Raw genomic sequence first — 14,936 nt, forward strand, 5'->3', positions numbered from 1 at the left:
CAGCATGTGGATCTGTCAAAGTCTATACATGGTATAGACTTATCAAGTTATTAAAAAGCTGCAAAAGCTTCTTTGCAACCTCTTTCTTATATGAAATTTTTGGAGTTTGACATATTAAAAAGGAGCTTGTGCAAAACCAAAAAATCTTTGTTTTGAAGCAGAATTCAGATGAAACAAAATGTTAAAAAAGTATGGACGGACATTGCCAAAATAGTACTGTTTCTATCACAAGCAGCATCTAGAAATGCCAGGCCGAGAAACAGAGGTGTCTGGAAAAGTGTTGTGAAATGGCTCCACAATGTATTGCTGCTGTTGTCTTTAGATATCTGAGTTTTAAAAACAGGCAAGCAGTGAGCATTTTAATTGCCCACAGCAGTAGATTGTTGTGGTCCATCGGGTTAGCGTCTTCGAGTGGCAGGACCTAAGTAACAGTGTGGTTTGTGGCAGGCATTTTAAATGGATTGGGAGTGAGCATTTTTAAAGATGAGCAATGTTAGATATCTCTCCCTCTCTCTCTCATATCCACTCAATTGCTCTCTCTCTCTGCAATTGCAGGTGTTAGTGAGCATCATAGTGCAGTTAATTTCAACAAGCTGTACAATTAATATTATGAGGAATATATTTCTTAGCTAAGCTTTTTTGAGTGGTGCACTCCTTACAGATACAAGGTGTTTTAGGATGATGTCAGTGGTTGTGGTGGTGGACAATGTTTTTTTCCCCAATTTTAGTAAAGAGAGAAATGGCTTCCTATTATAGATAATCATTCACTGCACATATGACTTTGAAGTTTTAATGCCCTCTGCAATCATTAATTAATCCAGTCCTCCCCAGGTTTATGTGAGGTAGATAGCTAAGCCTTGTCACCCTGTAAATTACAGACGTAGAAAGAGAGTGAGGAAAGGATTAAGCAAGTGGTATTTTTATTGCCTCTATACTGTTTTCATTGCTGTAGTCAAGCCTTTATCAGTGCCTTACTTATGAACCTTAGGAAATGGATTATAGATACTTCACTTTTAATTGGAGTATGCACGAAGAGAGCTTGCATGAAGTCTCCAAAGAGCAGCCATGAAGGTCTAGATCACTGCCATAACTTGTTGCATCGGACACCCCCTCTCTAAACATGTTTGAGGTACCCAAAACTCTTTAGATAACATATCAGCCCAAGAGTCAGAACTTTGAACAAAATTTAGGAGGAAAAGGCAGTCTGGTTACAGGGGCAAAAAATTCTATGCATGTTTCAAATGCTGTGAAAAATGTCTTAGCCTGGACCCCACATACCAACAAAGCTGACTTGTCCTTCCTTTGATCTTGCAGTACTCTCGTACACCAGCTCTCTTCATTTCCAAGTGGGAAGGTTTTAGCAAAATAAATATGTTCATGAGTAATGCCATCATTGTGATAGTCCTTATGATGATTAGTCTGATATTAGTCAGTTTAAATTATACTTTCTGGCAAGTTTTCCATCTGCCGTGTTGGCTATCATAAATTTTGACAAGGAGAGCTGGAGGTTTTAATGAATCCTGTCATAGCAAGGAGTCATAGCAAGTGGCAGGGATTGAGAAGCATGTTAATGTCATACCTTAATAAAAGGATAGGTGAAGAAATAAATAGTTAATAAATCGTTCCAGCTCACTGAAATAAGAACTATAAAGTGCACCTCAAGTTTTTCAGGCTGCTAAGAGTGAGACAGTGCTACCTGAACTCTGTTATGCTCAAAGCTATTTTCAAGGTTACTTTTTAACTGCAAAGCCTGCAACTTTTCTTTTTAAAGCATGTTTTTATTGGAAATTTAGTTTTACAACAATTCATGAACTTTATAGCCAAGTGCACTGGAGCAGAGGACCTGGAGTATCTGGGTCTTGCAGAGAGATTTCTTGTCTGAACTGCTTTAGTTGCCTTTAGGAAATTGTAAAGTATTTGTCCAAGAAGGACAAAGAACAACTTAAAGGAATAAAAAAATTATGTCATGGTATTTCCATGTGTGTAGATTTAACAGAGAATCTCAAATGAGGGCATGAATGATACACGATGTTTGGCTTTTAAGCCTGCAGAAAATTGATTTTAAAGACTAGCAATCAGATTACATGGGGGAAATTTCATTCTTCAAGTTTAACACAGTGTATAACCTCATGAGCCAGAATCATGCTAGGAACACTCAGTGTTCATAAATGTATTCTCTGGGAATCATTGTGTATTCACTGAAAAATGTAGATGTTTTCTTACTTACACAAATGGTAGAATTGCCCATGGTACACATGGAATTTATTAACGGAAATACACCATGCTTTTTATTTTTTGTTGTTAATTGTAATGGCTATTTTTGACTAAGGAGTGTATTCTACAGAACCAGATCCTTTAGATAAAGTAAGTCATGATTCCTCTACTTAAGAAAACACTGAGAATCTTTATCACAGAAAAAAACCAAAAGAAATACTTGAAGGGGTGGCTTCAGCCTGCCCTGTCCTTCTAGTGTGAAAAGGTTAGGATGAAGAAGGCATAAAATTAATAAAAACAAATCAAAGTCACAACTGGTTTTGGCTACCATAAACCTGTAGGTACTAAAACTCCTGTACTGCTGCTGTACAGAACCTTTGTTTATGGCTGCAGATCAAATAATAAGTATTAGTTGGAAGCCTGAGATTTATCACATCTTGTTAACTGACAAGAAAATTATTAACTGATGGTATCCACTGCAGGATATTGCTGCATGTTAACAGTTATCTATGTTGGCTAATGTAATTAAAAACATGAGCAGCAACACCCCGTATACCCAATGCACTGGTAGAGTTGATGCACATTTTTCAGTTGAGACTTTAAAGGGTTCTTGGAAATTGGAAAAGTGAAATACTTATTTCATAAATGACAATTAGTCATACAGAGCACCCTAATGGAAATCTTGCATGCAGAGGTCTCCAAGGAGGCTAATTTATAGGTAATCTTAAATAACTTTTTTCTTTTGTAGGTTTGTTGTCAGTGTGTTTGATGGGTATACAAAAGCCAAGTGTTTTAAGGATTTTTTTTTTTTACAACAGCTATGCTGTGTATTTCAGCTTTCCTGGTGCTTTAAATTGAGCATTATTGATGCTATAGATCTGGAAAGTGAGTCCTGACCTTGTAGTAACTCAATTGCTATCCATACTTGCTTAGCCATCTGATTTTTAGCAGTAAGAATAACGTAATAAAAAGGTGCCTGTCTTCTCTGCTTCTCAGCCTCACACCTGTATACTGAAAAATAGTTTCCAGGGACTGTGTAGCCCTTTGCCAGCATCGTCAACCAGGAAGACAAATGGAGTTATTATGGACTCTGTCTTTAAGTCTATAATGCAGTTGATAGCAGTTTCCATCAAGACACTGAAAAGGAAGCAGACTTTTCCATTTGCTTGATAAAATATAAATCCCAAATATTTATTCTGATTTACACTGCAGTCTCTTTAAAAACTTCAAAAAAATTAAATTAATCTAGACAGGCACATGCTTTTGTAACTTTGTGGGTACACAGACCAGTACTCTAAGCAAAGGTTTTTCTGTGAGAGTAGTTGTAATGCTGCTTTGGAATCTGTCTGCAGTGAAGTCAATGCACAGATGCCCATCATGGCACCTCAAGATGAAGACATGTCCCCACAGTTGGTGTTGTACAAGCCCATGGGTGATTTCACTGTGCTTTTGTGGGTAGTTAGACTATGCTGAAATCTGCACAGCTACATTTGTTAATGAAACCTGGTAAGGTACATAAAACAAGAGAAGATGCAATGCTGTAGGTGTACGAAGGATCCCAGTGATTTTAGATGAAACAGTTTTTGTCTTCTCTCAGCCTGGGGTGAAACTTTAGGTCTACTGTAGTTGGTGGATTTTGGTCCCTGGTGATGGAGAAACTTGCTCCTGGTGTCCTGAGGCTTTGTGCTAAGGAGAGATGCACTTGCCACTGATGCAGCCGAGAGCCTTGCAAGTTTAGCAGGAGTGCAGGGTGGAAGCTTGCCTGGGAAGCCCACGGAGCTGTCAGATGTTCTCTAATGTGGATTCTGGGTGGGTGAATTAAGCTTTAATGAGAAATTGCATTGTCGTCTCAGGGATGAATTCCTTGCTTTTGTAAATTGGCTGTGGTGCCAATGGAAAACTTTGTCCAGGCATCTGGTGGAGCACTAAGAATGAACAGGGTGTTGCTTCTAGTGTTGGCCAGCACTCTCTTTTGAGTAGGTCATTTAGCTCACCCTTGTCAAAACAAACATCCAAAATCTGTGCATATCCCATACCATTCAAATTTGACACAGCTAATGATGGCATTTCGTTATTCTTTGAGCTGAATCCCATTATTACAGAAGTAATGGGCATGATCTCTGATGCCCTCCTCCCTTTGCCTGCCTTTTGTTTAAATTCAGTGCAAGCACTGACTATTCTTTCTTCTGTACCTCATCGAGATATAATCCAGTGACAGCTATGAGGCATTTTGTGTAGTGAACATGAAATAGGAGGGAAATGAAAAAATCAAAGAGGGAGAATTATTCATGGAAAATTGAGTACAGCTTCATTTCTCTGCATAAAAATTAAGTAATGCTAAAAGAATTATACACATACCCATAGGATTTACTTCTTCTGAGCCCTTCACCTTTTTTGGAATCTAAGTCCTCCAGCAGGGAACCTTTTTGTGATAGACTGTGATTGGTATTAATATTATTATTAAGAAGGTTATTATCACTTTATATCTCAGTGTTCCCTCTCCAACTGTAAAATGCGAAATCACACACTATTTCTAAGAACTGCAGTAGCTGCTCTCCCTTTGAGGAACTTTGTCAATTCTGCATGTTTTCCTTCTATTTGTCCTTTCTATCTGCAACTCTGTGCTGTCCTGCAGTCTTACTTTGACGTGGTAGGGCAGACCTATGGAACCTTTTATTGTGCAGGAAAAATGGGTTTTCCCTTCAACTTGCCAGTATTTTGCACATACTGCCTTCTTCAAACCCCACAACTGAGAAGTTTCAGTTTGTTTCCAAACTGAGACCCCTCCTTGGCAATGTGTTGTAATGCATGGAATTTATTTTACTGGCCTGACCTTATTCTTGACCTTTTCTCCCCTCTTGTCTTCTGCAAATGCAAATGATGCATGAATTGAAATCCCCTTAAGCCTGAGCAGAGGAGGTAATTCTAAAATCAAGAAGAAATTGGAACAGCAGAGCATATCTAGAACGTCTGATACAATGCCTTTTTTATTTTTCAGTCAGTTTGCTCCCAGGAAAACCTTTTTGTGGAAAACAGGTAAAAAATAGCTTGTGTGTGTGTGTGTGTGTTAAATTTAGCTGTTTCTCTTATTATTTTATCTATCTATAGTTCTATAGTCGTTTATCCTAATGTGAAGACTATTGAGCAAATTTTTAATCCATATTATCTGAAGTGGTTTTATGCTTTAAGAGGGAGTAAAAGAGATTACCTTGCAATATGGTATCTGAGCAGATAAGGTGTTACTATTACTGCTTTCCTGAGGCTTTGCATTTCAGTTTAAAAAGCAGATTGTGCGAAAGAAGGGGAGCCCACCTAAGCTTTCATTTCGAATGACCATTGTGTCTCTGGGGTGCCTTTAGAATTTAACTTGTTGATCTTTAAAAAGCACTCTAGCAGTGGCTGGATGATGGTATTTATGAAACATCAGACTTGTGTTTCTGTTGTTTAACCTGCTCTCCTGTGGGGCTGAGCAGCAATGCTGACATTACTTGTTGCTTTTGAAGGCTCTCAAGTTCCCCAGGCTGAATCTGCTTTACTGCTGCAGTGTAGTAATGAGATGGTGATATCTGAGCCCACTGTTACTTAGCATTACTGTGTGATAGTTCTTGTGAATGTTATTTTTATTATGTTAAATCCACTTAAAGGGAAGAATAAACTGTTTTTAAGAATCTATGAAGTATGAAGTGTTGGCTCCATAACAGCCATAAGTTGCTTATCTGTGTTGAAAATCTTAAAAACTGTGCTGCCATAAGGATTTTAACCAAAACTGGGAATTTCACTGATGAATATTTGGGCAGTGCTGGCCTGAGTCTGTCCTGTGAAGGTTTTAGAACTGTTTACCACTCCCTTGAAGAAGGGGAGGCTGTCTGTCATAGTATTTTGTTCTCTGTCCATCCTTACACCTCTCAGATGTTCCCATAAAAGTTGACTCCACAGTAATGGTACAAACCAGCTTTTCCGATGGACAGTTCTGTAAGTGGAATGAGGGAGGGCTCTCAGGAGATCATAGGTACTGTTATCTAACCACTTTATATTCTGAGAGCCAAGGATATTTTCTCAACAGATTCTTCTGTGTTGTGACTATGGAGATATGTTTTATGAAAAAAAAAATAAAAATTGCAACAGAGGAACCCAAAAAGCAAAAAACCAGATGCTACCATAAACCTATTTTTCCCCTTTTAGGAAAGATTGGGACAACAAACATGACACAGTTGTTCACATTTCCAGGTCAGCATGAAAAGCCCTCAGAGGCTGTGCTGCTGAGGGTAGGGGGGGTACCTATATGGGATAAAACATGAACCCCATAGCCAGGCCTCCCCTGTGTAGGAGAATGTGGCCAATTTTGGTATTTACACGTGGTTTGCTGTGCTCAAACCCATGAGCTGACTGACCTGCTCTCTTGGTGTGAGGATGCATACCCAAGTGGAGACCAGTAAAAGGCCAGGTTGCAAATTGTACTGCCTGAACTGTTGCTGTCCTGAGGGAGGCTTCAGCTGCGTTCCTCAGAACACTGCTTTTTCTTGCTGATCAAAGGCCCTACAGCCTTTGATCAGGTGAAGCACTTGAACTTGTACTTGGCTCCGCACACATGAGCAATCCTGTTGATTTGCTATGTTGAAAGTTAGGTATGGGTTTAAGTGCTTTGCCTTTCTTTTTTGTCAGAGAACCTGAGCATTTCTCTGAGCTGCAGAGACTTCCAAGCGACTTAGCAAGTACTTAAAATCACATATACAGTATTTTGCTGGCTTGCATTTTTATGTTCTTATTAAGTGATATTTTTATGAATTTTCCTTTGGATGTGGATATATGGTTCCTTGGCTTCTGAGAATTACCTTCCTTGCTAACAGGAAATGCTAAATGGCCTTCAGCCTCCCTGGCTGATGTTTCTTATGTTCAGTTGACTGTGCTCAGTTATGGGAGAGGGAGGAGGGGGAAATTTTAGCCTTGTTTTTTTAAACTGAATCTAGCACAAGTTGGAAGATGTTTCTAGAAATCTAATATAGATTTACAGATCAGATAAATTTGAATTACCATGTTTGTTAGCATAATCTTTCTTTTCATTTTTCAGTAGGCTGTTGGAAGACAGTAGCATATGCAATGATACCCATAAGAAAAGACAGCTGTTTAGGTTTGTATGAATTTATTTAATATTCATTTCCCAGTAACTTTCACTTGAGATTCTATCTCTGTCCTTGCCAAGGGAAACCTTGACAGGTATGTCATTTTTCTGGTTGGAAAGGAATATGGAGAATGTGTTCTATCCCACTCATCCCAGGCTCTCTGAATGCAGAGGTAACAAGAGGACCCTTTCCTTTGGTTTTATGGATCACTGTCTCAGTAACCATAGGAGATTTCCAGGTGCCCAGTTGCTCAGACTGCCGCAATTTGGAAGTGACTGTAACTGATGGAAGCTCATTTTTGCTGGAGTGTATACAACAGGCACGTTTCATAGACTAGTGCCCAGACTGACCTTTTTTCCTTTTGTTGGTTTATTAAAAGCTGAAGTAATAGTACATTGAGGTGAAACTGATTGAAGTTCCATTAGCCAAAGCAGCTATATTTTGAAACTTTTTCTCTGTGAACTTTGTCTTCCCAGCTCCAATTCCTTCTGCCCAGACAACATTCAGATGTATCCTATATCCCAAATAGCATCCCAAGCCACAGAATATCAATAAGGGTCAGTCCCTATTTTCATGGAGGACGTTTTTACCACTTGACACACTGGATCAGTAGAAGACCAAATCTGGTTGTGACAGTGTTCTTCTGTGGATCTTAGAAAGATTGTCTTCCCCCATCATGAGCTCTCACAGATTCAGTTCAGATCAACCGGAGCTGGACATGCCAAGTTGCTTTAGACGTCAGTCAGCTGCCACAAGTCTTAAGCAGAGCAGGCAGAGGGAACATGTGCTTTCAGAAGCATGTCCTTCATCCACTAAGGGATAGGGAGAGCTCTGCAGAAATAGGGCGATCACTAGATGTCTTTATGCATTGGGGTTTTCATATGTAGGAGTGACAGCTTGTGTCACTTCAAACCTATATTTATATTTATTTATAATACATAAATTTTCACTATGAGAAGAAAAGGAATATTTGATGTACAGTTGCTAACCCTGCATGTTATCACAGCAGCCACAGAGGAGATGGAGAGATTGGACCAAATAAGGAACAGTGCTGGAGCATCTGCTTCTGCATCCCAAGACCACAGGCAGCAGGCAAAAAAACATTTCTTCTTTCTTTGGGTGAGGCTTGATGATCTGAGAGTCAGGGAGCAGGCATGCAGGAGTAAGGAGGCATCTACACAGAGACACTCTTAATAAGTAATATCTGTTTGGGTTTGGGAAACTAAAAGAAATTTTGTGTAACCAAAAACCACAGAATACAAAAGCATTCCATTTCTCTTCCTCTTTTCCACTAGAATATAAATATAAGAGACTTGTTAATTTCTGAGCACAAGAGTACAAAAGAGTCTTTAAATAATATACTTTGGTATCTTTCTTTCCAATTAAATCTTAGGATGATTTATTTTCAAAATATTTTTTGGGTTTTTGTGTTGTTGCTTCTGTGCTGTTTCTCTTCATGACTTCCCACAGTCTGGATCTAGCAAAGGTCAACATGTTTATACTGCTGATGACATCTGTGAGAGGTTTGGTTCACAGGCAAGGAGTGCAACAGCCTGATCCTACCTTTGACACACTGCTCCTTCATGTCCCAAGTGACACAGCCCAGCAGGTTCTCCAAATAAAAAGCAGGAACTATGTTCACAGGGACAAAGGGGACAAAAAAAAAATAGATACCATCGTTTTTGATTTGTAGAAAGAGCTTTGAGCCTGTAAGTTATCATACTGTAAAATAAGACAGAGGGGTGGAAAATGTCTTCTAAAAGACTTCCAAAGACAGTGTTACGAGCATCGCTTGGGATAACAGTCATGGTGCACTAAGCTGTTATAGCATTCTGGTTTTGTCATTTTAGCAGTACAGTGTTAAAGCTCACCATAAATAAGCCAAATTCTCCTCCAAATTCTGGTCACAGTTTAGTGTGTTGTTACTCACATTGCACTTGGTGCTCTGCAGCTGTTCGAGGACAGACAGCCTCTGCCCAGAGATTCTCACAACTGTATGCAGAGGGGAAATAAAACAAACCAACTCATGCATCTCTAGGTGAAACATTAGCAGTGAAGAGTTCGGGGTCACATTGAGAGGACACATGTTTAGGGAAGCTTTGGATGACTTCACAAAACTGATAATGACTGGGAACAAGGTGCAATAAAAATAAGGAGGATGGGTATGAAGACAAAGGTAGAGGGCAGGTGAGGTTGGTGAGAAAAACATCACAGGAGATGCACAGAGAAGTGAGAAGTAGTGAGGGCTTTGCTGAGGGAAGAGAACCCTCAACAGACAACAGAAATGCTACATCAATGCTGCCTGATAGTGCTATGTCAGCCACATCTGGTGAAGTGCTCTCAGGGAATGTGCAGAAGGGGAACGGTGGTAAGTGCTGTGCATATAAAAAAGGTATAGCAGTGTTTACATGCTAAAGGCAGATGAGTATGGGGGTCAAATCCCCTGTTTCAAACATGATTTCATAAATGCAGAGTATTTCCTTTTTCTTTATTTAGGTCGCTGCAGAGTACACAGAGATAAACTCTGCTGTGACATGGTTTTATTTGTGTATAAGTCTTTGTTTCCTGATGTCTGTAGGGGTAATAGAGACAGCATCGGGAAGACATCTGGCAGTCGACAGAGCAGTACAGAGAATGAATTAAAGTGGACAGACCACCAGAGGCCATGGAGCAGCACAGACTCGGACAGCTCAAATCGAAATTTGAAGCCAGCCATAACAAAGACAGCCAGCTTTGGTGGGATAACCGTCCTGACAAGAGGAGATAGCTCATCAAGTAACAGAAGTACCGGCAAACTGTCTAAAACAGGTAGCTAGTACTGTATTGGGTTCACAGTGCTTCCTGTTATGTGATAATAAATGGCTGTACTGGTACTTGTCTGAGTACAGTACATCACAGAATGGTTTGGGTTGGAAGGGACCTTCAGAGAACATGTAGTCTCACCCCTATGATTGAAGTAGGTGGTGAAATACATAAACAACTGTATTTCCTGTACACAGGAGATGTGTATGTCCATCTATAGATGGGTACCTGGTATTGACTTTTTAGGAACCAAGAAAAAAGCATGGTGCCCAAGGTTTGCAAATCATAGGAGAGGTAGGCTTTTCTTGGAGTACAGTATGTGCACACCCTATTTGAACACCATCTGCACTTGTAGCAAGAAAAGGTGGCAGTCCTTTCAGAGAAAGCACAGATTTTAACTTTTTATTTATCTTAATATTTTTAAGTTGTGAATAGTTAAATGTCATATATTTGATGAGAAATCCAAGAATATTTTGTTGTCCTTGCTAAAATGCAGACCATCTGTATCTTGGAGAACAGCCTTGCCTTGCTGCTGGCAGATGAGGCTATGGTGGAAGCAGGCAGAAGTGGTGGATTCTCAGAGGTCCCACAATCTCTCCATTTCTTTGTTTAGTTCCCATTAAATGAAAGCACCATTTAAGCAGACTATGAACCGGTGGGAATTCTGCATTTATTTGCATTAACTTTATGAGTACATTAACATATGAGTGAGTCACAGGGTCTGGATCTAAGTAATTTCAAGCTATACCATTAAGCTACTCATTATACTTTAGTGTAAAAGTGCATAATAAATAATGAGCCTATCAGATGATTCCATCAGATTGGTTCATTTGATACATATAGTACAGGACAAGTGGTAATCAATACTTAGCACTTAGTGCTCTTTCAGCTTCAGAGTGTTTTATGGACGGTACTTAATTTACACCCAGTTTATCAAACCTGAGTTGGTCAGATTTCACTCTGTGGTCCTACTGGCCACACTATTTCTGATACAAACCAGGATGCCATTGGCCTTCTTAGCCACCTGGGCACGCTGCTGGCTCATATCCAGCACCCTCAGGTCCTTTTCCACCAGGCAGCTTTCCGGCCACTCTTTCCCAAACCTGTAGTACTACCTGGGGTTGTTGTGACCCAAGTGCAGGACCTGGCTCTTGTACTCATTCAACCTCATAAAATTAGCCTCGGCCCATTGATCCAGCCTGTCCAGGTTCCTCTGCAGAGCCTTTCTACCCTCTAGCACGTCAACACTCTCTCCCATCTTGGTGTCATCTGCAAGCTTCCTGAGAGTGCACTTGATCCCCTTGTCCAGATCATGGCTAAAGATATTAAACAGGACTGGCCACAATACCGAGCCCTGGGGAACAGCACTTGTGACCAGCTGCCAACTGGATGCAACTCCATTCTCCCCTACTCTGGACCTGGCCATCAGCCAGGATGAAAAGTGCAACCATCCAGGCCATGAGCAGCCAGTTTTTTCCCAGAGGGTGCTATGGCATTATTAAAGGCTTTAGTAAAGTCCAGGTATACAACACCCATAGCCTTTCCCTCATCCACTAAGTGGGTCACCTTGTCATTGAAGGAGAATAAGTTGGTCCAGAAGGACTTGCCTTTCATAAACCCATATTGGTTGGGCCTGATACCCTGGTTGTCCTGTACATGCTGCATAATGGCATCGAAGATGATCTGCTCCGTAGGTTTTCTCACACCAAGGTCAGACTGACAGGCCTTTAGTTCCCCAGATCCTCCTTCAAGCCTTTCTTCTTGATGGGCATCACATTTGATAACTTCCACTCAACTGAGACGTCTCCAGTGAGTCAGGACTGCTGATAAATCATGAAAAGTGGCTCAGTGAGCACTTCCACCCACTCCCTCAGAACCTTTGGGTGGATCTCATCTGACCTCATAGACCTGTGTGTCTAAGTGGTGTAGCAGATCAGTAACTATTTTCCCTTGGATTACGGGGGCTTTGTTCTGTTCCCTGTCCCTGTCCTCCAGCTCTGGGGACCAGATACTCAGAAAACAGCTGCTCTGGATATTGAAGGCTAAGGCAAAGAAGGCATTAAGTACCTCAGCCTTTTCCTCAGCCTTTGTCACTTTGTTTCTCCCCAAATCCCATAAAGGATGGAGATTATCTTTAGCCTTCCTTTTTTTGCTAATGTGTTTTCAAAAACGTTCTTTGTTGTCTTTTACAGTAGTACCCAGATTAAATTCTAGTTGAATTTAATCTTTCGCCCTTCTGGTTTTCTGCCTTCATAACCTCACATTATCCTTGTAGCCCTCCTGATTAGACTTCCCCTTGTTCAAAGGTCATAACTCTTTTTTTCCTGAGTTCCAACCAAAGCTCTCTGTTGAGCCAAGCTGGCTGTTTTCCATGCCGACTTGTCGTTTGGCACATGGTTACAACCTGCTCCTGTGCCTTTGAGATTTTCTTCTTGTAGAATGTCCAGCCCTCCTGGACCCTTTTGCCCCTCAGGACTGCCTTCCAGGGGACTCTGTCAATCAGTTTCATAAACAGGCCATAATGTCCCTCTGTAAGTCCTAGATAGTTGTTCTCTTCCCCCACCACCTTCTCTGAGAGTTGGAAACTCTCTTTTTGTAGTCACTGTGCCCAAGATGGGCCCCAACAAGGCAGCAGATGACCCCAAGAAGTGAGTCCGATCAGCATATTGGGCCTTCTGTTCCCTTCAGAAGGAAGTCTGGTATGACCATGACCCATCCTTTTTAATTTATGGAAGCATATTTGATGCAGAGCATAGTCTGAATTAACCTCCATCCAAAGGAACTGCCATCCTTGCTATTTTTTGATTGCACTTGCAGAGCCTCACATCTGTTATCCCAGGGCACCTGGGACAGGGGGGTGATGACAGAGGAGACCTGCCTGCTGCGCTGGGCAGGAACTTGTCACCATTGCCCCCTGTCCCTTCAGTCACTGTGTTCAACCGAGCAGATAGAGGACAGAATCCTTCATATCATGCATTCTGTCTCCCTTCAGGAACTGCCCCAGGGAAGACAGTGTGCAATTCCAGTGTGCATGTAGTTTTGAAACTACATTCTTGTGTATTTTTTGTTTGAATATAGACTGAATAGACTATACAGTGGGGCTTGAAGTATGCAGCAGACCATGTTTTTACCTCCACATTTCTTTGACACCCGTGAATCCTTCCATTGCGCTAGAATTGAATTTAATGTGCACTGAATTAGGGAGGAGGCAGAGGTCCCTGCTATACTTTTTTTGTATCATTCACCTTCAGTAGAGTGCAGGTAAATGTATTTCTCTGTGGCATTGTGTTGCAGAGGTGAAGAGCATTTAAAATGGTGTCAGGGAAATCCAGTTTGAAGGAGACCTCTAATTACAAGAATAATATTTTTAAGTAGCCGTTTTAATGTTAAGCATAATAAAGGATGCACTTAGGAAATGTATTAAAGGAGAGACTTCTGAAGCATACCAATACTTGTAAATGCATCTGCACTCTGTATGCACCAAACCCCAAATTGCTTTCAAATGAAGGCTCTTATAATACATTTTTAAAACATCAGTGATATTAAAATTTCATGTTCTCTTGTAAGTGCTTTGACTTTTTGTAAGGAAGGTGTTTAAATTGGAAAGCTACTTCAGGCACAGGAAGAGTAAAAAAGAAACAAAATAAAAAGAGGTGGAGAAGAAGAGGAAGACTGGATGTCAAAACAAATGTATATCTTCAAAGCCAGGACACAAAGTCAAACAGTCAATCAACCTGAGAAAAGTCATAGGAAATAATATCCAAGTCACTATTTCTGTCCTTCTTCCTGATATGCTATTGAATAGCATTAAAGCAGAAAAGAATGACTGTTCCAAAAATAATAGGGAAATGTGTCTTGATACAGTGTTTTCACGTCACTAAAAAAATGCTGAGTGCATTCATACAGTAGCTGTCAACGCCCCTATGTGCTATTTGCATTTGTTTTCTAAGGTGCATTAGGTACCAAGTGACGCTTCATTGTGCATTTTTTTGCATTATATCTTCTGTGCTCTGGCCGTAGGTAACCCTGGTTTTCTGTAGCTCACTGGACATTTAAATGTTGATCCTGTTTTTATTTTGAGTGATCTTGATTAATTTTTTTGTTGTCTTTACTACAGTGGTTGAAATGGGATTTCAGAGCTGTTGCTACAAACATTACGCACACTACTCTGGTAGTGCCTGATAGGCACCAATTCTGTCTCAGTTCTCCTCTGCAGAAAATACTAGTCTGTTCTCTGAAGGGGTTTATGATTCACAGTAATAAATTTAAAACATTTCTGTCTTGCATATAGTAGATATGAAAGTGGTATGAAGTCATTAGTTGGTCAAAATGTTCTTCATTGTCTAAATTATAGAAATTATTTGTGGCCTCTTTAAATGTGAAAATTATTCTATGTATGTGACAGTCATACAGAAGCATTGTTAAACACTCTTCTTGAGCATAGAGTATTAAAAGTTTCAGAATTTTGAAAGAAGACTCACAATTGCCTTTGAGAGTGTATACAGTGATGCAATATTAGTATTGAAGTCCTTCTGGATCACTTTTAATATTGTCATCAAAATTAAATGTTCTGCCCTTAACCTTAACTTCTGATAAATCAGTAATTAATGGTACATAGTAAGCAAGCAGGAACTGAAGCACAGGAAGATGTTAGCTTCCCCCTAGGCAAGAGATCATAGAACATGCTGTTCTCTGCAGTAGAGTCCAGCAGTGTCAATTAGTCTTAGACTTTAATTGGATTCAGCTGCACAGGAATTAGAGTTTAGTATAGGAATTATGTTACTTCGTTTTTGCAAACAT

General features: G+C 40.2%; 1 protein-coding gene across 17 annotated transcripts in view; it reads left to right on the forward strand.

Moving 5' to 3' along the window:
- Window positions 1-14,936, forward strand: part of ARPP21 (cAMP regulated phosphoprotein 21) — a 196,569-nt gene that overhangs the window by 121,288 nt on the left and 60,345 nt on the right. For 13 of the 17 annotated variants that reach the window (XM_032703240.1, XM_032703346.1, XM_032703320.1 and 10 more), the window contains 3 exons: window positions 5,213-5,250; window positions 7,283-7,342; window positions 9,913-10,145. In XM_032703240.1, coding sequence (XP_032559131.1) covers window positions 5,213-5,250; window positions 7,283-7,342; window positions 9,913-10,145 — 331 coding nt within the window. The remainder of the gene's footprint in view (window positions 1-5,212; window positions 5,251-7,282; window positions 7,343-9,912; window positions 10,146-14,936) is intronic. The other 4 variants (XM_032703338.1, XM_032703353.1, XM_032703361.1 and 1 more) reach the window with 2 other exon arrangements.

Source organism: Chiroxiphia lanceolata, chromosome 1 (genome assembly GCF_009829145.1).
Source record: "Chiroxiphia lanceolata isolate bChiLan1 chromosome 1, bChiLan1.pri, whole genome shotgun sequence".
NCBI lineage: Eukaryota > Metazoa > Chordata > Aves > Passeriformes > Pipridae > Chiroxiphia > Chiroxiphia lanceolata.